Source organism: Lissotriton vulgaris, chromosome 4_1 (genome assembly GCF_964263255.1).
Source record: "Lissotriton vulgaris chromosome 4_1, aLisVul1.2, whole genome shotgun sequence".
Classification (NCBI taxonomy): Eukaryota; Metazoa; Chordata; class Amphibia; order Caudata; family Salamandridae; genus Lissotriton; species Lissotriton vulgaris.
In genome coordinates this window covers 2,072,444,742-2,072,472,677 of record NC_141691.1, presented here as the reverse complement: position 1 = coordinate 2,072,472,677, position 27,936 = coordinate 2,072,444,742, and the positions used below count along the sequence as shown (strand labels likewise).

Genomic DNA, 27,936 nt, shown 5'->3' with positions numbered 1-27,936 from the left:
GAAGAGAGGCAGGAGAGGGAGAGTAAGAGGCTGCAGGTTAAGAGACAGAAACAGCAGAGAGCCTATGACAGGACCTATAGCCCCTTGACACTCCATGGACAAGGGGAGGGAGGGGGGGGGAGATCTCAGCCCCCTGAAGAGAGGCAGGAGAGGGAGAGTAAGAGGCTGCAGGTTAAGAGACAGAAACAGCAGAGAGCCTATGACAGGATCTATAGCCCCTTGACACTCCATTGACAAGGGGAGGAGGGAGGAGATCTCAGCCCCCTGAAGAGAGGCAGGAGAGGGAGAGTAGAGGCTGCAGGTTAAGAGACAGAAACAGCAGAGAGCCTATGACAGGACCTATAGCCCCTTGACACTCCATTGACAAGGGGAGGGAGGAGATCTCAGCCCCCTGAAGAGAGGCAGGAGAGGAAGAGTAAGAGGCTGCAGGTTAAGAGACAGAAACAGCAGAGAGCCTATGACAGGATCTATAGCCCCTTGACACTCCATTGACAAGGGGAGGAGGGAGGAGATCTCAGCCCCCTGAAGAGAGGCAGGAGAGGGAGAGTAGAGGCTGCAGGTTAAGAGACAGAAACAGCAGAGAGCCTATGACAGGACCTATAGCCCCTTGACACTCCATTGACAAGGGGAGGGAGGAGATCTCAGCCCCCTGAAGAGAGGCAGGAGAGGGAGAGTAAGAGGCTGCAGGTTAAGAGAGAGAAGCAGCAGAGAGCCTATGACAGGACCTATAGCCCCTTGACACTCCACGGACAAGGGGAGGGAGGGAGGAGATCTCAGCCCCCTGAAGAGAGGCAGGAGAGGAAGAGTAAGAGGCTGCAGGTTAAGAGACAGAAACAGCAGAGAGCCTATGACAGGACCTATAGCCCCTTGACACTCCATTGACAAGGGGAGGAGGGAGGAGGGAGGAGATCTCAGCCCCCTGAGGAGAGGCAGGAGAGGGAGAGTAGAGGCTGCAGGTTAAGAGACAGAAACAGCAGAGAGCCTATGACAGGACCTATAACCCCTTGACACTCCAGTGACAAGGGGAGGGAGGGGGGGAGATCTCAGCCCCCTGAAGAGAGGCAGGAGAGGGAGAGTAAGAGGCTGCAGGTTAAGAGACAGAAACAGCAGAGAGCCTATGACAGGACCTATAGCCCCTTGACACTCCATGGACAAGGGGAGGGAGGGAGGAGATCTCAGCCCCCTGAAGAGAGGCAGGAGAGGGAGAGTAGAGGCTGCAGGTTAAGAGACAGAAACAGCAGAGAGCCTATGACAGGACCTATAGCCCCTTGACACTCCATGGACAAGGGGAGGGAGGGAGGAGATCTCAGCCCCCTGAAGAGAGGCAGGAGAGGGAGAGTAAGAGGCTGCAGGTTAAGAGACAGAAACAGCAGAGAGCCTATGACAGGACCTATAGCCCCTTGACACTCCAGTGACAAGGGGAGGGAGGGAGGAGATCTCAGCCCCCTGAAGAGAGGCAGGAGAGGGAGAGTAAGAGGCTGCAGGTTAAGAGACAGCAGGGAGCCTATGACAGGATCTATAGCCCCTTGACACTCCATTGACAAGGGGAGGGAGGGAGGAGGGAGGAGATCTCAGCCCCCTGAGGAGAGGCAGGAGAGGGAGAGTAAGAGGCTGCAGGTTAAGAGACAGAAACAGCAGAGAGCCTATGACAGGACCTATAGCCCCTTGACACTCCAGTGACAAGGGGAGGGAGGAGATCTCAGCCCCCTGAAGAGAGGCAGGAGAGGGAGAGTAAGAGGCTGCAGGTTAAGAGACAGAAACAGCAGAGAGCCTATGACAGGACATATAGCCCCTTGACACCCCAGTGACAAGGGGAGGGAGGGGGGGAGATCTCAGCCCCCTGAAGAGAGGCAGGAGAGGGAGAGTAAGAGGCTGCAGGTTAAGAGACAGAAACAGCAGATAGCCTATGACAGGACCTATAGCCCCTTGACACTCCACGGACAAGGGGAGGGAGGGAGGAGATCTCAGCCCCCTGAAGAGAGGCATGAGAGGGAGAGTAAGAGGCTGCAGGTTAAGAGACAGAAACAGCAGAGAGCCTATGACAGGATCTATAGCCACTTAACACTACATTGACAAGGGGAGGAGGGAGGAGGGAGGAGATCTCAGCCCCCTGAAGAGAGGCAGAGGAGGGAGAGTAAGAGGCTGCAGGTTAAGAGACAGCAGGGAGCCCATGACAGGATCTAGAGCCCCTTGACACTCCATTGACAAGGGGAGGAGGGAGGAGGGAGGAGATCTCAGCCCCCTGAAGAGAGGCAGGAGAGGGAGAGTAAGAGGCTGCAGGTCAAGAGACAGAAACAGCAGAGAGCCTATGACAGGATCTATAGCCCCTTGACACTCCAGTGACAAGGGGAGGAGGGAAGAGGGAGGAGATCTCAGCCCCCTGAAGAGAGGCAGGAGAGGGAGAGTAAGAGGCTGCAGGTTAAGAGACAGCAGAGAGCCGATGACAGGATCTAGAGCCCCATGACACTCCAGTGACAAGGGGAGGGAGGGAGGGAGGAGATCTCAGCCCCCTGAAGAGAGGCAGGAGAGGGAGAGTAAGAGGCTGCAGGTCAAGAGACAGAAACAGCAGAGAGCCTATGACAGGATCTATAGCCCCTTGACACTCCAGTGACAAGGGGAGGAGGGAAGAGGGAGGAGATCTCAGCCCCCTGAAGAGAGGCTGGAGAGGGAGAGTAAGAGGCTGCAGGTTAAGAGACAGCAGAGAGCCTATGACAGGACCTATAGCCCCTTGACACTCCATTGACAAAGGGAGTAGGGGGGAGATCTCAGCCCCCTGAAGAGAGGCAGGAGAGGGAGAGTAAGAGGCTGCAGGTTAAGAGACAGAAACAGCAGAGAGCCTATGCCAGGACCTATAGCCCCTTGACACTCCATTGACAAGGGGAGGAGGGAGGAGGGAGGAGATCTCAGCCCCCTGAAGAGAGGCAGGAGAGGGAGAGTAAGAGGCTGCAGGTTAAGAGACAGACACAGCAGAGAGCCTATGACAGGACCTATAGCCCCTTGACACTCCATTGACAAGGGGAGGGAGGGGGGAGATCTCAGCCCCCTGAAGAGAGGCAGGAGAGGGAGAGTAGAGGCTGCAGGTTAAGAGACAGCAGAGAGCCGATGACAGGATCTAGAGCCCCTTGACACTCCATTGACAAGGGGGGGAGGGAGGAGATCTCAGCACCCTGAAGAGAGGCAGGAGAGGGAGAGTAAGAGGCTGCAGGTTAAGAGACAGAAGCAGCAGAGAGCCTATGACGGGATCTATAGCCCCTTGACACTCCATTGACAAGGGGAGGGAGGGGGGAGATCTCAGCCCCTGAAGAGAGGCCGGAGAGGGAGAGTAGAGGCTGCAGGTTAAGAGACAGAAACAGCAGAGAGCCTATGACAGGATCTAGAGCCCCTTGACACTCCATTGACAAGGGGAGGAGGGAGGAGATCTCAGCCCCCTGAAGAGAGGCAGGAGAGGGAGAGTAGAGGCTGCAGGTTAAGAGACAGAAACAGCAGAGAGCCTATGACAGGATCTAGAGCCCCTTGACACTCCATGGACAAGGGGAGGAGGGAGGAGATCTCAGCCCCCTGAAGAGAGGCCGGAGAGGGAGAGTAGAGGCTGCAGGTTAAGAGACAGAAACAGCAGAGAGCCCATGACAGGACCTATAGCCCCTTGACACTCCATTGACAAGGGGAGTAGGGAGGAGGGAGGAGATCTCAGCCCCCTGAGGAGAGGCAGGAGAGGGAGAGTAAGAGGCTGCAGGTTAAGAGACAGACACAGCAGAGAGCCTATGACAGGACCTATAGCCCCTTGACACTCCATTGACAAGGGGAGTAGGGAGGAGGGAGGAGATCTCAGCCCCCATGAAGAGAGGCAGGAGAGGGAGAGTAAGAGGCTGCAGGTTAAGAGACAGAAACAGCAGAGAGCCCATGACAGGATCTATAGCCCCTTGACACTCCATGGACAAGGGGAGGAGGGAGGAGATCTCAGCCCCCTGAAGAGAGGCAGGAGAGGGAGAGTAAGAGGCTGCAGGTTAAGAGACAGAAACAGCAGAGAGCCCATGACAGGACCTATAGCCCCTTGACACTCCAGTGACAAGGGGAGGGAGGGGGGGGAGATCTCAGCCCCCTGAAGAGAGGCAGGAGAGGGAGAGTAAGAGGCTGCAGGTTAAGAGACAGAAACAGCAGAGAGCCCATGACAGGACCTATAGCCCCTTGACACTCCATGGACAAGGGGAGGAGGGAGGAGATCTCAGCCCCCTGAAGAGAGGCAGGAGAGGGAGAGTAAGAGGCTGCAGGTTAAGAGACAGAAACAGCAGAGAGCCCATGACAGGACCTATAGCCCCTTGACACTCCATTGACAAGGGGAGGGAGGAGATCTCAGCCCCCTGAAGAGAGGCAGGAGAGGGAGAGTAAGAGGCTGCAGGTTAAGAGACAGAAACAGCAGAGAGCCTATGACAGGACCTATAGCCCCTTGACACTCCATGGACAAGGGGAGGAGGGAAGAGGGAGGAGATCTCAGCCCCCTGAAGAGAGGCAGGAGAGGGAGAGTAAGAGGCTGCAGGTTAAGAGACAGCAGAGAGCCTATGACAGGATCTATAGCCCCTTGACACTCCATGGACAAGGGGAGGGAGGGAGGAGATCTCAGCCCCCTGAAGAGAGGCAGGAGAGGGAGAGTAAGAGGCTGCAGGTTAAGAGACAGAAACAGCAGAGAGCCTATGACAGGACCTATAGCCCCTTGACACTCCAGTGACAAGGGGAGGGAGGGAGGGGGAGATCTCAGCCCCCTGAAGAGAGGCAGGAGAGGGAGAGTAAGAGGCTGCAGGTTAAGAGACAGCAGAGAGCCTATGACAGGACATATAGCCCCTTGACACTCCAGTGACAAGGGGAGGAGGGGGGAGATCTTAGCCCCTGAAGAGAGGCAGGAGAGGGAGAGTAAGAGGCTGCAGGTTAAGAGACAGCAGATAGCCTATGACAGGACCTATAGCCCCTTGACACTCCATGGACAAGGGGAGGGAGGGAGGGAGGAGATCTCAGCCCCCTGAAGAGAGGCAGAAGAGGGAGAGTAAGAGGCTGCAGGTTAAGAGACAGCAGAGAGCCTATGACAGGACCTATAGCCCCTTGACACTCCATTGACAAGGGGAGGAGGGAGGAGGGAGGAGATCTCAGCCCCCTGAGGAGAGGCAGGAGAGGGAGAGTAGAGGCTGCAGGTTAAGAGACAGAAACAGCAGAGAGCCTATGACAGGACCTATAGCCCCTTGACACTCCATGGACAAGGGGAGGGAGGGGGGGGAGATCTCAGCCCCCTGAAGAGAGGCAGGAGAGGGAGAGTAGAGGCTGCAGGTTAAGAGACAGAAACAGCAGAGAGCCCATGACAGGACCTATAGCCCCTTGACACTCCATTGACAAGGGGAGGGAGGGGGGAGATCTCAGCCCCCTGAAGAGAGGCAGGAGAGGGAGAGTAAGAGGCTGCAGGTTAAGAGACAGAAACAGCAGAGAGCCTATGACAGGACCTATAGCCCCTTGACACTCCATGGACAAGGGGAGGGAGGGGGGGGGGGAGATCTCAGCCCCCTGAAGAGAGGCAGGAGAGGGAGAGTAGAGGCTGCAGGTTAAGAGACAGAAACAGCAGAGAGCCTATGACAGGACCTATAGCCCCTTGACACTCCATTGACAAGGGGAGGGAGGGAGGAGATCTCAGCCCCCTGAAGAGAGGCAGGAGAGGGAGAGTAAGAGGCTGCAGGTTAAGAGACAGAAACAGCAGAGAGCCTATGACAGGACCTATAGCCCCTTGACACTCCAGTGACAAGGGGAGGGAGGGAGGAGATCTCAGCCCCCTGAAGAGAGGCAGGAGAGGGAGAGTAAGAGGCTGCAGGTTAAGAGACAGAAACAGCAGAGAGCCTATGACAGGACCTATAACCCCTTGACACTCCAGTGACAAGGGGAGGAGGGGGGAGATCTCAGCCCCCTGAAGAGAGGCAGGAGAGGGAGAGTAGAGGCTGCAGGTTAAGAGACAGAAACAGCAGAGAGCCTATGACAGGACCTATAGCCCCTTGACACTCCATTGACAAGGGGGGGAGGGAGGGAGGAGATCTCAGCCCCCTGAAGAGAGGCAGGAGAGGGAGAGTAAGAGGCTGCAGGTTAAGAGACAGAAACAGCAGAGAGCCTATGACAGGACCTATAGCCCCTTGACACTCCATTGACAAGGGGAGGAGGGAGGAGGGAGGAGATCTCAGCCCCCTGAGGAGAGGCAGGAGAGGGAGAGTAAGAGGCTGCAGGTTAAGAGACAGAAACAGCAGAGAGCCTCTGACAGGATCTATAGCCCCTTGACACTCCATTGACAAGGGGAGGAGGGAGGAGATCTCAGCCCCCTGAAGAGAGGCAGGAGAGGGAGAGTAGAGGCTGCAGGTTAAGAGACAGAAACAGCAGAGAGCCCATGACAGGATCTATAGCCCCTTGACACTCCAATTGAGAAGGGGAGGGAGGGAGGAGATCTCAGCCCCCTGAAGAGAGGCAGGAGAGGGAGAGTAAGAGGCTGCAGGTTAAGAGACAGAAACAGCAGAGAGCCTATGACAGGACCTGTAGCCCCTTGACACTCCATTGACAAGGGGGGGAGGGAGGGAGGAGATCTCAGCCCCCTGAAGAGAGGCAGGAGAGGGAGAGTAAGAGGCTGCAGGTTAAGAGACAGAAACAGCAGAGAGCCTATGACAGGATCTATAGCCCCTTGACACTCCATTGACAAGGGGAGGAGGGAGGAGATCTCAGCCCCCTGAAGAGAGGCAGGAGAGGGAGAGTAGAGGCTGCAGGTTAAGAGACAGAAACAGCAGAGAGCCCATGACAGGACCTATAGCCCCTTGACACTCCATTGACAAGGGGAGGAGGGAGGAGATCTCAGCCCCCTGAAGAGAGGCAGGAGAAGGAGAGTAGAGGCTGCAGGTTAAGAGACAGAAACAGCAGAGAGCCTATGACAGGACCTATAGCCCCTTGACACTCCAGTGACAAGGGGAGGGAGGGAGGGGGAGATCTCAGCCCCCTGAAGAGAGGCAGGAGAGGGAGAGTAAGAGGCTGCAGGTTAAGAGACAGAAACAGCAGAGAGCCTATGACAGGATCTATAGCCCCTTGACACTCCATTGACAAGGGGAGGAGGGAGGAGATCTCAGCCCCCTGAAGAGAGGCAGGAGAGGGAGAGTAGAGGCTGCAGGTTAAGAGACAGCAGATAGCCTATGACAGGACCTATAGCCCCTTGACACTCCATGGACAAGGGGAGGGAGGGAGGGAGGAGATCTCAGCCCCCTGAAGAGAGGCAGAAGAGGGAGAGTAAGAGGCTGCAGGTTAAGAGACAGCAGAGAGCCTATGACAGGACCTATAGCCCCTTGACACTCCATTGACAAGGGGAGGAGGGAGGAGATCTCAGCCCCCTGAAGAGAGGCAGGAGAGGGAGAGTAAGAGGCTGCAGGTTAAGAGACAGAAACAGCAGATAGCCTATGACAGGACCTATAGCCCCTTGACACTCCATTGGCAAGGGGAGGAGGGAGGAGATCTCAGCCCCCTGAAGAGAGGCAGGAGAGGGAGAGTAAGAGGCTGCAGGTTAAGAGACAGACACAGCAGAGAGCCTATGACATGACCTATAGCCCCTTGACACTCCATTGACAAGGGGAGGAGGGAGGAGATCTCAGCCCCCTGAAGAGAGGCAGGAGAGGGAGAGTAGAGGCTGCAGGTTAAGAGACAGAAACAGCAGAGAGCCCATGACAGGACCTATAGCCCCTTGACACTCCAGTGACAAGGGGAGGGAGGGAGGAGATCTCAGCCCCCTGAAGAGAGGCAGGAGAGGGAGAGTAAGAGGCTGCAGGTTAAGAGACAGAAACAGCAGATAGCCCATGACAGGACCTATAGCCCCTTGACACTCCATTGACAAGGGGAGGAGGGAGGAGATCTCAGCCCCCTGAAGAGAGGCAGGAGAAGGAGAGTAGAGGCTGCAGGTTAAGAGACAGAAACAGCAGAGAGCCTATGACAGGACCTATAGCCCCTGGACACTCCATTGACAAGGGGAGGGAGGGAGGAGATCTCAGCCCCCTGAAGAGAGGCAGTAGAGGGAGAGTAAGAGGCTGCAGGTTAAGAGACAGAAACAGCAGAGAGCCTATGACAGGATCTATAGCCCCTTGACACTCCATTGACAAGGGGAGGAGGGAGGAGATCTCAGCCCCCTGAAGAGAGGCAGGAGAGGGAGAGTAGAGGCTGCAGGTTAAGAGACAGCAGATAGCCTATGACAGGACCTATAGCCCCTTGACACTCCATGGACAAGGGGAGGGAGGGAGGGAGGAGATCTCAGCCCCCTGAAGAGAGGCAGAAGAGGGAGAGTAAGAGGCTGCAGGTTAAGAGACAGCAGAGAGCCTATGACAGGACCTATAGCCCCTTGACACTCCATTGACAAGGGGAGGAGGGAGGAGATCTCAGCCCCCTGAAGAGAGGCAGGAGAGGGAGAGTAAGAGGCTGCAGGTTAAGAGACAGAAACAGCAGATAGCCTATGACAGGACCTATAGCCCCTTGACACTCCATTGGCAAGGGGAGGAGGGAGGAGATCTCAGCCCCCTGAAGAGAGGCAGGAGAGGGAGAGTAAGAGGCTGCAGGTTAAGAGACAGACACAGCAGAGAGCCTATGACATGACCTATAGCCCCTTGACACTCCATTGACAAGGGGAGGAGGGAGGAGATCTCAGCCCCCTGAAGAGAGGCAGGAGAGGGAGAGTAGAGGCTGCAGGTTAAGAGACAGAAACAGCAGAGAGCCCATGACAGGACCTATAGCCCCTTGACACTCCAGTGACAAGGGGAGGGAGGGAGGAGATCTCAGCCCCCTGAAGAGAGGCAGGAGAGGGAGAGTAAGAGGCTGCAGGTTAAGAGACAGAAACAGCAGATAGCCCATGACAGGACCTATAGCCCCTTGACACTCCATTGGCAAGGGGAGGAGGGAGGAGGGAGGAGATCTCAGCCCCCTGAAGAGAGGCAGGAGAGGGAGAGTAGAGGCTGCAGGTTAAGAGACAGAAACAGCAGAGAGCCTATGACAGGACCTATAGCCCCTTGACACTCCAGTGACAAGGGGGGGGGGAGGAGGGAGGAGATCTCAGCCCCCTGAAGAGAGGCAGGAGAGGGAGAGTAAGAGGCTGCAGGTTAAGAGACAGAAACAGCAGAGAGCCTATGACAGGACCTATAGCCCCTTGACACTCCAGTGACAAGGGGAGGGAGGAGATCTCAGCCCCCTGAAGAGAGGCAGGAGAAGGAGAGTAGAGGCTGCAGGTTAAGAGACAGCAGGGAGCCCATGACAGGATCTATAGCCCCTTGACACTCCATTGACAAGGGGAGGAGGGAGGAGATCTCAGCCCCCTGAAGAGAGGCAGGAGAGGGAGAGTAAGAGGCTACAGGTTAAGAGACAGTAGGGAGCCTATGACAGGATCTATAGCCCCTTGACACTCCATTGACAAGGGGAGGGAGGGAGGAGATCTCAGCCCCCTGAAGAGAGGCAGGAGAGGGAGAGTAAGAGGCTGCAGGTTAAGAGACAGAAACAGCAGAGAGCCCATGACAGGATCTATAGCCCCTTGACACTCCAGTGACAAGGGGAGGGAGGGAGGAGATCTCAGCCCCCTGAAGAGAGGCAGGAGAGGGAGAGTAAGAGGCTACAGGTTAAGAGACAGAAACAGCAGAGAGCCCATGACAGGATCTATAGCCCCTTGACACTCCAGTGACAAGGGGAGGGAGGGAGGAGATCTCAGCCCCCTGAAGAGAGGCAGGAGAGGGAGAGTAAGAGGCTGCAGGTTAAGAGACAGCAGGGAGCCCATGACAGGATCTATAGCCCCTTGACACTCCAGTGACAAGGGGAGGGAGGGAGGAGATCTCAGCCCCCTGAAGAGAGGCAGGAGAGGGAGAGTAAGAGGCTGCAGGTTAAGAGACAGAAACAGCAGAGAGCCCATGACAGGACCTATAGCCCCTTGACACTCCAGTGACAAGGGGAGGGAGGAGATCTCAGCCCCCTGAAGAGAGGCAGGAGAAGGAGAGTAGAGGCTGCAGGTTAAGAGACAGCAGGGAGCCCATGACAGGATCTATAGCCCCTTGACACTCCAGTGACAAGGGGAGGGAGGGAGGAGATCTCAGCCCCCTGAAGAGAGGCAGGAGAGGGAGAGTAAGAGGCTGCAGGTTAAGAGACAGAAACAGCAGAGAGCCTATGACAGGACCTATAGCCCCTTGACACTCCATGGACAAGGGGAGGGAGGGGGGGGAGATCTCAGCCCCCTGAAGAGAGGCAGGAGAGGGAGAGTAAGAGGCTGCAGGTTAAGAGACAGAAACAGCAGAGAGCCCATGACAGGATCTATAGCCCCTTGACACTCCAGTGACAAGGGGAGGGAGGGAGGAGATCTCAGCCCCCTGAAGAGAGGCAGGAGAGGGAGAGTAGAGGCTGCAGGTTAAGAGACAGAAACAGCAGAGAGCCTATGACAGGACCTATAGCCCCTTGACAGTCCATGGACAAGGGGAGGGGAGGGAGGAGATCTCAGCCCCCTGAAGAGAGGCAGGAGAGGGAGAGTAAGAGGCTGCAGGTTAAGAGACAGAAACAGCAGAGAGCCCATGACAGGATCTATAGCCCCTTGACACTCCATTGACTCAATGGTGTTGTTCACATTTCAATGCCCCAATTTGGAATCAACTATTCAAATTAACTGACCTGTGAGTTTAAACAAAAAACAATAGAGGCTCTTGCAATGTTGAACATGCGTGAACGGCTGAAACTTTTAGCAACTTGTTTTTAAGCTTCAAGCCATTAAGGTCTTTAAATGTATTTGTGTGTCCAATTATAAAAACGAAAGTTAAGTGGTTTAGGTTTTATTTTGCTACTGAAAACGTACGTTCTAACAGGTGGAATAGGTCACACAAGTATCCTCAAAGTGATGTCTGCAAAGTGCTGGAGGAAGATGATTTGAAACCTGCACTAGGTAACTGCCCAGCACAAGTTGGATTTTGTAAGGTGTAAAGAACATTTTTGAAGATAACAACACTAGGTATATTCAAGTAGCAGTGGAAATATTCTTAGACGGGGGCCCATATAATGTTTGTGTATGTGATAAATCTTTGGGACTTATTCTTTTTTTTTTCATATATATATATTAGAAAAGTAATACATCAGTTGTACATTGTAGTTATTGTGATTTTGCATTTGTGCCATTGTAATGAATATTATTTGTTCTGGAACTAATTACGTTTAATTTGGCCTTGAAACGCAGAACTCTTCAGAAACTGCTCTCTGTCATCTAGCTAACTATGCCGGTTTTGCGACCATCGCCAACTTTCTTGAGCACTAATCAGTGGAGGCTGGCAGTAGGGCAGGATGCCAGGCGGGGGATGGGAGGGGAACAGGATTAGGATAAAAAAACAAGAGAACTTACCTTCAGCTGTATCTAGCTCTTCTGCTCCTCTGCAGATGGGGCCCCAGAATCCCCAGCGGCCAATCCTGACACTGCTCTCACAGCATGAGCGGTACAAAAGGGGGTGGTAATGGACGGAGCATCTGAACGAATCAAACACTCACACCCAGTCAAAAGATCTGGGTTTAATCTATCACCGTTCATTAGCCCACTCTGCCACCCCAGTTCAGACATGGCTATATGCAAATCAGTCTGACCCTGTGCCTCATGGGAACAGTCCAGCCCGAACTGCCAAGCCATGCCTTCCCTGGACCGGAAACAAGCTTCGAGGACCGGTTTCTGGCATTCCAGCCATCTTCAGCCCTGCTTGCTTGAATCCAGTGGCAAAGTGAGCAAGGGACTCACGTCTGAGCATACCCTGCCACACTTATGGTGGCCAAAATCGGTACAAAAGGGGGTGTAATGGACGGAGCATCTGAACGAATCAAACACTCACACCGGGTCAAAAGATCTGGGTTTAATCCATCACCGTTCTTTAGCCCACTCTGCCACCCCAGTTCAGACATGGCTATATGCAAATCAGTCTGACCCTGTGCCTCATGGGAACAGTCCAGCCCGAACTGTCAAGCCATGCCTTCCCTGGACCGGAAACAAGCTTCCGAGGACCGGTTTCTGGCATTCCAGCCGTCTTCAGCCCGGCTTGCTTGAATCCAGTGGCAAAGTGAGCAGGGGACCCACGTCTGAGCATACCGTGCCACCCCCTTTTGTACCGCTTTTGGACGCCATAAGTGTGGCAGGGTATGCTCAGACGTGAGACCCTTGCTCACTTTGCCACTGGATTCAAGCAAGCCATGAGGCACAGGGTCAGACTGATTTGCATATAGCCATGTCTGAACTGGGGTGGCAGAGTGGGCTAAAGAACGGTGATGGATTAAACCCAGATCTTTTGACTGGGTGTGAGTGTTTGATTGATTCAGGTGCTCCGTCCATCACCACCCCTTTTGTACCACTCACAGCATGAGAGCAGCACCAGGATTGACCTAACCGCCCTCGATTTGTGCTCCCAGGGAGACTGGGAACCTGTGTCTATTCTCTCCAATCTGTCAAGGCAGCTCGGGTTGGACAGCGTCAGTGCGCATGTCAGTCTGGCAGGCCAGAGATGGCCGGCCAAACCGACATGCGCAGTGAAGGCTGTGCATCTACCACTCCCCCTGGTGCCTGTCATCCCCTGGCCCCGCCCCAAAACTCGAGTAGGCACACATATAAAAAAAAATAAAACAATAATAAAGCGGGTTTAAACCCCTTTTTATAATTGCTTTATTTTTCAAGTTTCTGAGGGTGCTGCAGGGGGGCTATGCTTCTCCACCATAATGGAGGAACAGTTGCTGGTACTGATACTTCCTAAGCGCACTGCAGTGTTTCGTACCACTGATCACTGGATTGGGCCTTCCTCACTCATAGCTTTACTATCACGGACCAAACGCTCACCTTGTTCTTCTTGTATCATGGCGATCAACCTTACTCTGTCTTGTGGAGCTCATCACTCTCCCACAGTCCTCAGGGCTTGGTCCTCGTCCATCTCCTTTCTTCACCCTGTGTACCGCATCCTTGGAGACATTATCTCATCCCTTTTTTATTTCCATCGCTTCTATGCTACTGACACACACAGGTTGTTCTACTTTCTAACCTTCACTTCTAGCTTTCAGTCAAACATGCCTGGCTGCTTCACAGCTACTTGTCATTTGATGCTCCCCATAGTCTTTCTTACAAACACTCTTATCCCATGAACCATGCTCCTTGAACCCTTTACCACCAACACTGATATGGCTGATAGATGTCTAGCATTCAGCAATTGAAAGCTATGTCCTTAAATATCGTGCCACACAGATAGCACCTTACTGTCAGCACTTGCCCTTAGGAAACTAGTTTACTGCAATAATTAACTAGTGGCTTCTCATTTTCAAATCAAAGTTGGTCCTAACCTTTGCAACTAGGACTCCATTCAATCTTCATAAACGCTGACAGCCTCTCCCAAAACCAACATCAAAATGGATGGTTGTGAAACAAAAAATAGGCAAAATGCAAATCATCATGGTCTTCAAAGCCTTAAGCAAATTCTGCCCCAACAACCTGCCATAAACTGAACTTATTACTGAATAGCTGAACCCATGCCAAGTAAGATCTAAAAACATAAACTTTACTGTCACTTCTAAACCTCCAGGCGCAGACTCTGTCAATATAATCTATCTTGGAACTCACTGCATGAACCAGCTCAGAGTAGAGTTGTGCTGAATATTCTCTCTGTCTCTCTTTTTAAAACTGCCCTCGTGACCCACTGTCTTAGACCTCAGCGCAAAAGCAACAAATTATCTGATCTCCACTCTCCCAAACACCAGTCTTAATGCAATTATGTGTATACCCGATACGTTTTGGTAACTCTATTTGCTGAATTACAATCATCATATAAAGAAATCAAATCATCTGTTTTCTGTGTTTTCCATCCAAACTGTAATTCAGCGCAGGAGCTCCTTGGCCACGTTGTGGCTATCAGTTTATGTAAAGAATGTCTGCGTGGCTACTCCCAGAGGGAGGCATCTATTCAGAGGTCACAGCTGCGTCTTCAAGGCCAGCTTTGTTCCAGGGATTCGCCATACTGCCATTCTCAGGTATTTGTTTTGAGGAGTCTAAATATCTGGGACTCGCTGAACAGCAGCAGCTCCCTTTTTGTAGAAGAACGTATCTGGGACTCATCACACCATAGTTCAAGTTCACAATCCTCTCTTCCAATGAGCCTAAAGGCTCCTCTCCACAGTCCGATGAGTGGCGATCAGTGCCCTACCACTGACAGGGACCCATTACAAGGCGCTTATAGTTCTATCTGCAAGAGCGACTTTGAACCAGCGGGCCAGTGCCCTACCGCTCAGGGGAATCCATTATAAGGAGTTTACCGTTCTCCGCAAGACTTCCCGAGATTCACTGCATTACCATTCGTCCACTCGTCCGATCAAGGGTAGTACAGTTCTTTCTTAGCAGAAGACACTATAGCTGGGAATCTGTGCACCACCACTTAAAGAAATTCATTATGCAGATCCAACAGGTCCCTTCCAAAGAAGATTTTGTATATATAACTCAACAAACCTCCACTACCAGATGTCAGGAGCTTACACGTCTCGTTACAAAATCTGCACATGGTCCTCACCAACCACCACACATACCTCAGACGCTTGTAGGTGTCACTACAAAAAGGCAACCCAGGATTCATCACACTACCACTCATTCTATCAGATGAGCTTACTGTACTCTACTGGGACTCACCGAGAGCTTGGCAAAAATGGAGTTGAGTCGATTGCCGTAAGTCAGCCACAGGCGTCGGATTCGTGGACCCAAGATATCTAGGAAACTTACTACTGCTGCTGAGTCTGCCTGGGTGGAAAAAAAACCAGGGGAAAATCATCCATGGAGATATGTGTACTGGGGATACTGGGGGCAATGAGGGTCCTACAGATAAGCAAGAAACAGATGTGATTAACAGGAAATTAAATAAAGCCCTAGTGAAAATGAATGGCAGAGGACTGGAACATATATTTACTGTATAACCACTATCCCAGTGGAATCCCTTTCTCTGGTGGAGGGCAGGGACACATGAATAGGTTATTCTTGTCCTGGGGACCCGAGGATGTCCTAACAGTGACTCTGTCCCTGGGCACGTACCTGTGAGTTCTGGAGGTTCAAGCTTTCCAGTTTCGGGCACTCCTTCGCCACAGTGACCAGGCACTCTGTGGTGATCCCAGAGCAGTGGGAAAGTTTCAGGGATGTCAGGTGACAGCACGACTGGGAGAGTATCTGGAAGACAAAGATATTCTTCAACTGCAGCTCCAAGAAATGTACACCAAATAGAGCTCCCATTGTACAGGAAAGTGTGACTTACCTGAAAAATCCGTTTGAGCTTGTAGTGCAGCAGAATCACTTGCTGTGCACACTCCTGCCATCTACTGTGTGTTGTGGATATTGCACGTTGCTTTTCCGTGAAGAAGAGGTTTCTGTTTCAAAGTAACTTGGGGAGATACCACCTCCAAATCCCACAATGTACTAGGACATAGAGTTCACCTAAGTTTGTTTATTTTTCCTCTACAGCAAGGCGTAAGTGCATAAGTAGGGATACAGATATGAAGCTGTAAAGTATATTTGAACTGTTAGAGAGGTATATATTCAGTAAGACAGTGATTGTCAAACATTATACCATGAGCCCACATCTGGGAAGGTGGGAGGATGCATGTGAATCTACAGCACTGCAAGGTGCAGACTGAATGCTACAGGTTAGTACTGTTTTCCACTAGCAGCATGAGCCGCTGCAGATCCCCTGCTGTGCATAGATTGTAATGCACTGCAACCTCTCCTTAAAGTGGTAGCTCGCGAGGAGTCGCAGAAGACGTTTGAAACAAAGTTTACATACATTTTGCCTGACCTGTGCCTCTTGCCGGACTAGAATGTCCACACAGCGATGCTTTATTAAGGTGTGGATAGTAGACTCTGTGGCACCTTTACAGATGTCTACCCGAAGGAAGTTGCCTATGAAGGCCATGGTGGCCACGGAAGTTGCCTATGAAGGGCATGATGGCCACCTTTTCCCTTTTAGTGAGTTGAAGGTGCCCCATGCACAGCATAGACTGTGCATTTAGTTTTGGCATAACAAATTTGAATATATTTGACCGTGTAGAAGGGCCATTCCACAACCAAGGGTGGTTAAGGAAAAAATAAATCAATTGTGTTTCATCAATGTGAAAAGGGGAGACAACCTTTGGCGGAACTGTGTATTTGAGGACAATTCGCTCTCATTGCACTTAAAGAAACAGCCTTTCAGCACATAACTAAGCGGGTGAAATGACTGCAATGAGGAAGCCCACTTTCCATGAAAGGTACTGGAGGGGAGAAGAGTGCGGAGGTCCCATGCGCAGAGCAGAGACCACAGGAATGACTGATGGTGTTCGAGGCGGGATAGCCCTTTTGAGGCCTTCCACGAAAGTGTTAAAAACAGGGATTTTAAAGATCCAATGGCAAGCTTGGTTTTGTGAGTAATCTGCTATAGCGGCGATGTACATAAACAAATATGCTGGTTCTACTTTGTGTAAATGCTGCAAATATCATAGCAAGCTTTCCACTGTAGCTTTTAAGGGCTGTGTATGGAGATTTCTACAATAATGGAGAAATCATTTCCATTTAGCCACATAACATGCCTTTGTCGTGGGCTTTCAGGCTTCCTTAAAAGTTCAATGCACACCTCAGGACGTAGGCAGCAAACCCTGAGATCTCAGGTGCCAAATCGCAAATTCAGGGTCCTGAGGTTAGGATGTTGCATCTGACACAGATGTTCTGCAAGAAGGTCTGGGCATAGAATTAGCTTTTAATTGGCGTTATACGAGCATTCCCAGAACTAGTGAGTACCACGGCTGCTATGAGGATTAACCTCACTGGTGTCTGACTCATCTTTCTGACCACTTCTAGGATCAGTGACAGAGAGAAGAAAGCATGAGCAAATATTCCAGACCAGTTCATCTACGGTGCTTTGCCCATGGACTGTGGGGGTGGGTACCTGAAGACGTAACTTTGGCATTTTGTGTTCCAGCATTTCGGAAAGCTGCTGGGGTGTTTCTGCAATTGGGGAAATATTGTGGAAGCAACTGGTTGCTGATTTTCCATTCATGTGTTTGTTGATGTGCTCCCTCGCTGAGCAGGTCCCAAAAGGTGTTGTCCATCCTGGGAGATGTTGCATTATGAAAAGAACCCAGAAACATGATCTATTGTCAGGCTCTCTGCGCTATTGTGTAAAATTGTGGCAAGTGTGTCCTCTCTTCCTTTTGTTAGTACATTGTAGTCATGTTATGTGTGTGAATAGGTACTGTCTTAATGAGAATTAGGCTGTGAAATGTTTACAGCACCATCTGAACTGCCATCACCGTCAGAACATGAATGTGTAGGCATTGCTACCAAGGAAGCCCTACATCGTCAGCTGGTTCATACGTGCTCCCCAGCTCGAGAGAGGTGTCCGTGTTGATGGTGACTTGTGGTTGGGGGTCAAGGAACAACCTGCCCAGTAACCAGTTGTTCGACCATTGCAATTTGTGTTGAATACTCGCCTCAACACCAGATCATCCCACTGCCCACTTACTTGGGACCAATGTCTCACATTTAACTTTGCACGGGTTGCAAGTACTAAGCTTCAGTAGCACAACCGTTTTGTGAGTCTTTTAGAAACGTCTGAACACGATGGCGGAAACAAACAATCTAGGTGGAGTTCAATGTCCTGGAGCATTGTGGTTTTCGGAATTGAAATCATGAGTCACTTTGAAAGCTCATCTTGGAAGAAAAACAACTTGCAACATCCACAAATCAACACTCTTTGGCAGCAGCATGCACAGCATGTGTCCTGCAGCAGCAAATTCTGCAACAGAAGCACTCCCATGCAATACAAACACAAAACCCCCCACCCACAATATCTGCCAGGGGATCAAATTCTTTTGCTGAAGTCTCCAAATGCAAACAATCACAAATCATAGGTTTCCATCCTATGGCCCACATATTACATAAGGGCAGTCCCAGGTCCCATAACGTTAATAAGCCCATACCAATGTCCTTTTCAACTATGTTCTTTTTGTCAGGAACCCAGCAGTCATAAAGTTTAAGTACTGTAAAGTCAGCCTTCTGCTGTTTGCCCTGAAATCCCTGGATTAAAATGCCAAAGGTTGTGAGCACCCGCCCCCCAATCTTTCACACCTTACAGAGTTGCGCCGAAGCTCTAATCAACTCAAGCTTCAAACCTCATCAGGTCCAGACCAGTCAACCAGACTACCTAGGGTGGGGTCTTAAACCCTAAAAGCCACTACACAGCCCCAGTACACTAGGAAAGGCAAGTGCTAAGGCCACCCCGCCAAGGCAAAACTGGATTCTTCTGTCCTTGAAGTACCTCAAGCAAATGTGAGAGAACTCACAGCTCATCTGATATCAGCCAGCCCTCACTTCCCACCTGAGCTCTTCTCCTCTCCCTTCTTTATATCACTCCAGGGCCGTCCCTACATGCCTTCCAGGTACCCAGGTCAACAACACCATTGTCAACTCTTCCTCTGTCCAGTTAGATGCTCACAGAGCAAATATTCTTCCTCATTGCTTCTCACTGCTCTCCTTCTTTGCTCCTCTGCCCACTTCGAGCTATGAGGTGCCTTTATAGTGTCTTAGTGTACTAGAGAAAAAAGCAACAAAAGAACTCCCAAAATGGTGTTCCATTCGTAGAGTAAAACATGCCTAACCCACCCACTGAATCTTGTACGTGATGTGGCGTGGGCGGGTGAAAGCACTGTGAACAAAATTTTCCCAGAGCAGGTAATCTGGTGTTTGTTGTCCTCCAGCATCCATGCTTTTACGAAATCTTGTGGGGGTTTCAGATTGCAGACTAGGAGCATGAGGCTTTGTAATGTACAGAGGCTTATGGATAATAAGAATCCTCTCAAATGAAAATATTTGATATTCTATCAAACCAGAAATGATCTATCTTCTTCATTAGGCACCACAATGCACACCACCCGGCCAGCAGCAGCGACCTCTCTATGCCAATGGAGTCACACACTGACCACAGACTCTGCAGAGGTGAAATGAGCCACTCTCCCTGTCTGCCACCTTTCACTCCACCCATTCAGCTCTGGACAAGCCACCACCACCCTCTTCTCGCAGTCCATCTCACCTGTACGACCTGCGGCACGTGATTCTTCCAGTGATGCAGAGCAAACTCCTGCAGGAGAGAAAACCTGCGACAAGAAAAGGTGTCATGTCAATGTAAACGCAGCGCTGGTTGAGAGTGGATTGAGAGAGCGGATTGAGAGAGCAGCGGTAAAGCTCGAGCAGGTGGGCTACGGGATCAGAGAGGAGAAGTTAGATACTGCAGAGGCCAGTAACCGGATAATATAGCCACCTGAGAGAGCAGAAACCAATGAACCAAGACACCAGGCAGTAGAGATACAGTGATCTGCTTATAAAAAAAACTGAAGAGTTATAAACTGCACATCGAACAATGGTGAGGCTATCACTGACACTGTGGGAAGTTGTTCTTACTAAGGTCTCCCAACCAGACAAAGATCACAAGGATTTAAGGTCCTATAGAGCCCTATCAAGGTGTAACAATACACTACAATACAATGTCATTTGTAGAGCACACGGCTACTCCAGACGGAGCGTCCCAGCGGTAGCAGCAGGGCTGCCTAGCAAACAGATGTATGACACTAGATGCCAAACCCATGCACTGAACAGGTTGTCTTTGAGGCTTTCCTGAAAATCCTTTCAGAGGGAGCAAGTCGTAGGATGGGCGTTAGTGAATTCTAAAGTTTAGTAGTGAAGAAGGTGAAGGATCTGGGCACTGCACAGGGAGGGGGTGGGATATCTGCAAGGGAGAAGAAAGGTTTGAGTTGGGGGATGTTGGCGATCGAAGGAAGAAAGGTAGGAAGAAAGAGGAAAATTAGGATAACTGAGGGGAGAAGAGTGGAAACGACAGGAAAGAAAAGACTAAAGTTGGCATGGATGATGGGGAAGAATGGATGATGAAGAGTGAAAAGGAGGGAAGGAGAGGGGTATAAGGAAAGCCCAGTATGGGAAGTAGAGGACTAGTACATCTGCTCCAGGATTCTGTGTTTGGCCCAATGGTCAGTCTTTATGTTTCCACTGAGCCTTCAACCTTATTCTTCGGTCTCTAAAATGAGCAACAGTGGACTGGGTAACGGCAAACATCTGTATCTGTCAATAATAGCGAGACCTCATGGTCCGCTATTGCAGGTGAATGTTCACTCTCATAATACACAGCATCTTATAAAAGAAGGAGGAGAGCGGCATTGCTCAAACCCTAGGGAAAGGAGGGAGAAGAACAGAAGGTACAGGAAGTAGACTTTGGGTTGCTTGGGCCGGGGGCTTTCACTAGTGCTGATCTTAGTTTACATGTTTAGGGAGAAAATATAAATATACAGACATCTATGCAACCATGAAGATTTGCCTTGTGTAGGTTTCCACAATCTTCCGGGTCTTCAAAGGTCCTAGTGAACTAAAGAGAGAACTACAACTTTTATACGTTGCTGCTGCATACATTTGATAGCTATAACTCTGTGTCTGCTGTCTGTCTACAGGACAGATAAGCTACAGGGTACGGTTCCAGGTTTCCACATGTTTAATCTCCACAGGGTAAACAATTTTCAATGTGAAGAAATCTAGATCCCTAAACAACCCCCAAATATGGTGATGTTCTATGACATTTGCCAATTCAAGTGCACCTCTTAAAGTCTCGTTAGTGTTTGTGCGCATTTAGGAAATACAATGCAAAAGCTTGAAAGAACAGCAAAGATGGACTCTGTGGGTGTTCGCCACATTTGCAATAGAAGTCCCGAAGGACTGATTTACAGTCGGGTGCACAGTACAACGATTTGAAGCAATGTGAACAGCTGTCCATGGAGTCTGTATTAGAGCCAGAGAGAGTACAGACCAGAATCAATGAGATGATAGTCCAACCCTAGGCACCGAATGATGCACAACGTTGAGCTCCATGACCTCCTCAAGCCGTGCTGTGAGTCAGGAAGGAGCAGGTTTATTTGTTGTTTAATCGAACCATACAAATCAGTTTGCTTCTAGGCACCAGCTACGGATATTTTAACTCCATGGCAGTATAAAGAGTAGCAGTATTTCTCTGAGTGAACATAAAGTCAACAATTAGTAAAAAAGAACTATTAAAAGTGAAAAAAAGTTTCTTGTCCCAAATGTCTAAGTGGAGTATGCACAGGCATGGATGCTGCATAGAAAGTGGCGAGTAAAAACAAACGAAGTACATTTTTATGTTAAATGTCCACAATTCCAATCTTTGAAAGTTCTCATAAGCATGCACTACATTTCCTACCACAGGACAAGTGCTGATTGTGGTAAGGCAGCACCCTGTATCCTCCCCCGCATGAGAGTGACTGAGTGCATTCTATTACCCTCCCATCGTGCCAGCATCCTTACATCATCCACCAGCCACACCAACACCGTCCAAGCTTTACTGCCTCAGCCATCCCATCACCCTCCATCCACACTAACACCTTCCACTGCCCTCCCATCATCCTCTTTCCCTGTGAACACCAAACTTTACTGCCACAGCCCTCCCATCACCCTTCATCCACACTATCACCTTCCACTGCCCTCCCATCATCCTCTTTCCCTGTGAACACCAAACTTTACTGCCACAGCCCTCCCATCACCCTCCATCCACACAAACGCCTTCCACTGCCCTCCCATCATCCTCTTTCCCTGTGAACACCAAACTTTACTGCCACAGCCCTCCCATCACCCTCCATCCACACTAACACCTTCCACTGCCCTCCCATCATCCTCTTTGCCTGTGAACACCAAACTTTACTGCCACAGCTCTCCCATCACCCTCCATCCACACTAACACCTTCCACTGCCCTCCCATCATCCTCTTTCCCTGTGAACACCAACCTTTACTGCCGCAGCCCTCCCATCACCCTCCATCCACACTAACACCTTCCACTGCCCTCCCATCATCCTCTTTCCCTGTGAACACCAAACTTTACTGCCACAGCCCTCCCATCACCCTCCATCCACACAAACGCCTTCCACTGCCCTCCCATCATCCTCTTTCCCTGTGAACACCAAACTTTACTGCCACAGCCCTCCCATCACCCTCCATCCACACTAACACCTTCCACTGCCCTCCCATCATCCTCTTTCCCTGTGAACAGCAAACTTTACTGCCACAGCCCTCCCATCACCCTCCATCCACACTAACACCTTCCACTGCCTTCCCATCATCCTCTTTCCCTGTTAACACCAAACTTTACTGCCACATCCCTACCATCATCCTCCATCCACACAAGCATAGAACCTAGCACCCACTGCCCTCAGCGCCCAGAAGAGCCCACCTGCCATTGCTCCAGCACTCTTTTCCTTCACCCTCCCTCCTGTGCGCACACAGCCCACTAGCCACTGTACGATCACTATCCTCCCATTACCTATCATCCTCCTTCCCAACACCCTCCTATCTCCTTGGCCATAGAGAGCCCATGGCACTACCACCACCTCCCATCAGTCTCTCTATCATGCACAACAAGCCCACCTGTTCTCGGCCAGCCACTGCACCGTGGCCAGGGCTTTCCTCTGGTTCTGCTCCTGCAGTTTCTTCTGGGGCACCGTCCAGCAGAAGCTCATGGACACTTTCTGCCAGAGTATGGGGTTTGCAGCAGCACCTTGCCACAGTCGGCACACACGGGCTACCCTGTGGAGAACGCAGAGAGGTTACTGCATTGGGGATCATGAGTTTTAAGCTACTGCATACCAAATGGCCCCCAGCAGAGCAATGGGCCTCATCCAATGGGATCAACTCATTCCAGGCAAGGGACACCAACCACCCTCCCCGCTCCCATTTACCGCACCACTCAAGCTATAGATTCACTCATCTTTAAATAAAACAAACACAAAACTACCAGACATAACTATGCATATACATCACCAACACAAACCTTTCCAGCCAAAACCAGGGAATCATTGACAGATAATCAAGGTACATTACCATTGAGGCCAGTCCCTTCTGGCAGTAGGGATAGATAATGTCTGCAAACCTCCGTAACGCCAATGACGCCATTGTGCTTCATGAGAACACTGGCATGTAATGTTTGTTCTCTCTGTGAAATCTCAGGCACACTAACGCTCTCTCTTTCTGCATTCACTAACCATCAGCTGATCACAATATCCCCTCCAGGAACAAGCATTTCTGGCACATCCTGGGCTCCTTCCAGTCAATCGCATGACTAGTGCCTTTGCAGATGCAATATTTTTGTCAAGCTTGGGACAAGATCAAACATGTAGGAAGGCAAAGGGTAGTACAGGAGTGTTTCTACTGCCAAGCCTGCTGCCAGCCACCTACACCGGAGAGCCCAAAAAGATTTAACATGGCTACAACCAGCAGGAATCTAGGGAACTGCATTGTATTGCTGTGTACCCAAGACGAGTAGGGCACATGAATGAATACAATTCTACTCGTCAGACAGAACGCAACCATGGTTTATTAGTTTATTTCATGGTTTTATAGTTTGCTACTGTACAATGAGGTATTAGTGTGCAAGGGACAAGCATCACAATGAATAAGACAGCAAGAAACCAAATTACAGGTAAAAAAGTGGGTAAAGCATAGGACAAACAAAGACGATAAAATGTGGCTAATGCTGAAGCTGGGTTTCCTATCTCTCCTTTAAGCTGGCCTTTACAACCCGACATGTGGTGGAGCCCCTGGTCTGACTTATTTCTCATGTTGTTTCACCTGGCCACGTAAGCAAGTTGTGCTTTGCATTCTACCTGTATGGAGAGGACGCCCAAGGTCCCATCTATGGGGATGGAGACCAACGTAAAACCGACAATCATTGCAGGGCATGTATGGTAGAAACAGCACACTGGGTGAACCAGAGCGTGAAAAACTGTACCCAACAAGCGAGATACTGGAAATCAAACCATAGACTTGCGGTCATCAGCTTTCTGGCTGGACAAAGCAGGTCTCTGCTCGTAGCACACAATGTAAGTGAAAAAACATGGCCCAGACGATCTACCAGCAATTATAATTTAATCTAAGGGTGACTGGTGGGTTAGAATTTTTGATCTTTTATTTAACACCATCATTGCTGCAGTAATTTCCCTCCTGTGCTGACATTTGATTTTCCCCATTATTCATGACAAGCTCAGCTCGTCATGAGCGTACGAGAGGTGTACCTCATGACGAGCTCGTCATGAGCATCGAAGGGGTTAAGCATGAGAAGTGCTTAAAGTGAAAGGGGCATTCATAAAGCCAATTTTTAACAAAGACGAACCACCTGCCCCTCAAAATATTGATTTGTAAGCATTATAGATAGTGTGAAAAGTTTATGCAAAGATAATACCCCAACCTGTGAAAGATTGGATTGAGGCTCATGAGTTTCATTGAGCAAGGTAGGTTTAAAGCAAGTCATTCAATCGTGGACCATAGGGGTCTCCAACCTTTTGTGTAGTGAGAGCTACTTCTGGTCAGTGAAAATCGTCGTGAGCTACTAAACCCCAAGCCACTCGCACATTTTTCCGCGAGACCCCCACACGCCCAATTTCATTGATTTTAAGCCTAATTTCTTCAGACCCCATACTGTGGTTTGAACAAAATACTTAAGAGTTCCTGTCTAGAAACACTGAAAGGAATGACTTTGGATTTATGTTGTCAAGACGCTTCAAAACCTTATAATTAATAGCTTCAAAACCAAGACCTTTCAATTAATAGCTGTAATAGCTTTCAATGAATAGCATTGTAATGCAGCTCAATTAACAAACATACAGGAAAGGCATTACTATTGAATGAGGATGTTAAGCGTGGTGGCATTGGACGTTAGAATCCAAGATCCTTGCATGCTCTGAACTGCTTTCACGGTCATGCAAAGGTGAAAGCAGTTTAGTGCAGGCAAGCACCTTGGATTCTTGTGCTGGCTGCCTCCGTGCTTTATTGAAGGCAGGAAGATGTAAAACACGGTATCCGGGCCGGCTTTAGCCCAGCCCAGTGTGTCAATGCTTGTTGACACCCCAAGTGATCACCTCCACTACGGATTCCTTCATAACCATCCTTTAACATTGCCTCTCAAACCTTCATAACCGCTCTCTCTCAGATACATTTATTTGAATTAGTTTTATAGCGCCACTCCTACAAACCAGTGTATGGGCCAGAACACTTTACATGTCACAGATTCACACAGAGACAATCAATCAGTGAAATGTAACATAAGACAGAGGACACGAAGGTACAATAGGAGTCTCAAGTCACCCATACTAGTAGGCAGGATAGTTTAAGAGTGCTTGGTCAGGAGAGGCAGAAGCATAGAATTTTTTAAAACCCCCCTAACTCTTAACAACACGGTTGGGGGATTCTAATAGGAATTGATTTCCAACCAAATGAACCTACTTTGCAACAACTGGGGGAAATCATACTGGCCCAGCCCAGGCCAGCCAGCCTATACCTTGTAGTTTTCACGCAGCTCTTTGATAAGTTACTTGCTCACTGTTCTATATTAGTATTTTAACTCATAAAGAGCTAGCTAGCAACAATCTGCACCTTCTTAGCAGCAGGCATATTAACCCTCTGTGCTACCTTTCAGTTAGTAAAAACCTCTTTGTATTGTAAGTTTACAAATTATACAAACGATCTCTCTCTCTTTTTCCAAGAAGTACATTCATCACCCAGTTTGACATTTTTATTGTTGGCAGAGGTTTGTTGGAGGCCAGGAAAGCAGTAGCAGGTGTTTCCTATATTTATATTGGCGCCCCCACATGAAGTCAACCTTAGCACCCTGTGGCACAGGTCGCAGCGCCCTAGCTGCAGCACAGTACATGTAAGGACTTTTCATTTGAATGTCAGCTGCCGCTGTGCTTTATTACTTTTAAGGTAAATGTTAAGCAGGGTGGCGGCCGGTGTTAAAATCAAAGGTCCTCGCATGCTCTGAGTCTGAACTGCTTTCACAGACATGCAAAGACCAATATATAGCGCAGTGCAGTAATCAATGAAATCCTTTCACTGATTGCTACACTGTGCTATATATTGGTCTTTGCATGACCGTGAAAGCAGTTCAGTGCAGGCAATCACCTTGGATTTTATGTGTTGGCTGCCACCGAAGATGTAAAGTGCGGCGGCTGCACAGTGCATGCAAGGACCTTTAATTTGAACGTCGATGCCGCTGTGCTTTATTACTGTCGGTTACGCCAAATGTAAGCGTGGTGGCAGCCGATGTTAAATCAAAGGTCCGTGCATGCCAACCAGGCCTGCTAAGAGCTGTCACAGCCGGAAAAAGGCAAATATATAGCGCGGTGTAGTAATCAGTGAAAGGCTTTCACTGATTACTACGCCGCGCTATATATTTGCCTTTGCATGAATTTGAAGGTGTTAAGTGCAGGCAAGCACTTAACGTTGGCTGCCACAGTGGTAGAGTGCCTGCAAGGACCTATGATGTTAACTTTGGTTGCCACCGCACTTTATTCCCAATGCATATGTAAAGCACGGTGGCAGCCAATGTTAAAATCAAAGGTGCTTGCATGCACTTTCACAGAATAATCCGCCTTCACTGACTACTACAAGAAGGCAAATGAAAGCGTGGTAAAGGCAGTGAAAGCGGATTAGTGCAGACCAGAATCTCCCACCGCAATATCGGTCCAGTGCCTGAAAGGACTTTAAATGTTAACGTTGCCTGCCACTGCGCCTTATTACTGAAGGCAGATCTAAAGTGCAGTGGCAGACAACGCTAAAATCAAAAGGCCTTGCAAACACTGAGTGCTTTTTAGCCAGTGACTCGGCTCATTCAAGGGCAGGGGCCCCTCTTACCTCACAGCTGCTCCGGGAGGCCTGTCAGTGGAGGATGATGCGAAGCGTGGTGCCAGCCTGGTAAAGGCAGGTAGTGCGTGACTAGGAGGAAAAACGTCACGTTCTTCAGCCCGGCCCGCACCAGCTAAGCTCACTACTGCCAATCAGAGCAGCTGGTTTGTGTGAGGGTGGGCAAGGGCTGATTAATTGTGAAAAAGGGCTGATACTTGTGAAAGAAAATGACGGGATACAAAATAATATTGTAAATGACGTCTCAATAATTAAATACCAGCGCAAGCTACTCTCAGAGGGTCGGCGATCTACCGGTAGCTTGCGATCGACCTGTTGGAGACCCTTGCTTTAGTTTTTGGATAACTGCACAAAAGTCAGAGATAAAGGCAACCCGTTTTGTCAACTTTGACATGGAATTTGATTTGGTCAACAGTAACATACTCTGGTAGAAATTAAAGGAATTGAATATACCTCAAGGATTATTATCAAGATTGCAAAAACTCCAAAGGGTGGAATTAGATTTAAAGTGCCTTTTCGTTCAAAACATTTCCAATTAAAAATAGTCAACATCATGGCTGTGTTTTAGCACCCACATAATTTGCATTTTTTTTTAGCCGATCTTGTCATTGCCTTTTTAGGTCTTGCCCCTAGCGTTGCAGTGCGCAGCGAGACTTCTTGTAGGGGTTTTGAAAACTAGCCTAGGAATTGCTCGTGCGTGGGCTTTTCCTTTTGGCCCACGCTATTGGCCTTTGCGTGCGTCTTTTTAACAAAGACAGCACGCAATTGGCCAAAGGTGGGCGCATTGCTCCGTCCATGGCCTATCGGTGTCGATTATCCGCAACGCGGCCATGTGGTTTCAATTATCGTGCCCAGACACAAGTGCAATAATTGAAACCACATGTATTGTATTGTATTGTAATTGCATTTATATAGCGCTTACTACCCCTGACGAGGCGTCAAAGCGCTTTTTCGACGAGTAGCACACTACTCCGGGACCTATAGAGGATTAGTGTTGAATTAGTATAGTGAAACATGCAAGTATATTTTAAGTGGTGTATAGGTTAGTCAGTTATTTGGATTTGGAATGATAGCAGAAGGATAGAGGAGGAAAAAAGGTTTGCATTTATATAGCGCTTGTTACCCCTGATGGGGTGTTGAAGCACGCTACTCCGGA

The 27,936-nt window shown here is 49.8% G+C and overlaps 1 protein-coding gene across 1 annotated transcript in view; it reads right to left on the bottom strand.

Moving 5' to 3' along the window:
- Positions 1–27,936, bottom strand: part of FBXL6 (F-box and leucine rich repeat protein 6) — a 169,124-nt gene that overhangs the window by 57,493 nt on the left and 83,695 nt on the right. The window contains exons 3-6 of the mRNA XM_086966505.1: positions 22,512–22,670; positions 19,107–19,170; positions 15,086–15,217; positions 14,690–14,797 (exon numbers count right to left, since the gene is read on the bottom strand). Of these exons, the coding sequence (XP_086822631.1) occupies positions 14,690–14,797; positions 15,086–15,217; positions 19,107–19,170; positions 22,512–22,670 (463 nt within the window). The remainder of the gene's footprint in view (positions 1–14,689; positions 14,798–15,085; positions 15,218–19,106; positions 19,171–22,511; positions 22,671–27,936) is intronic.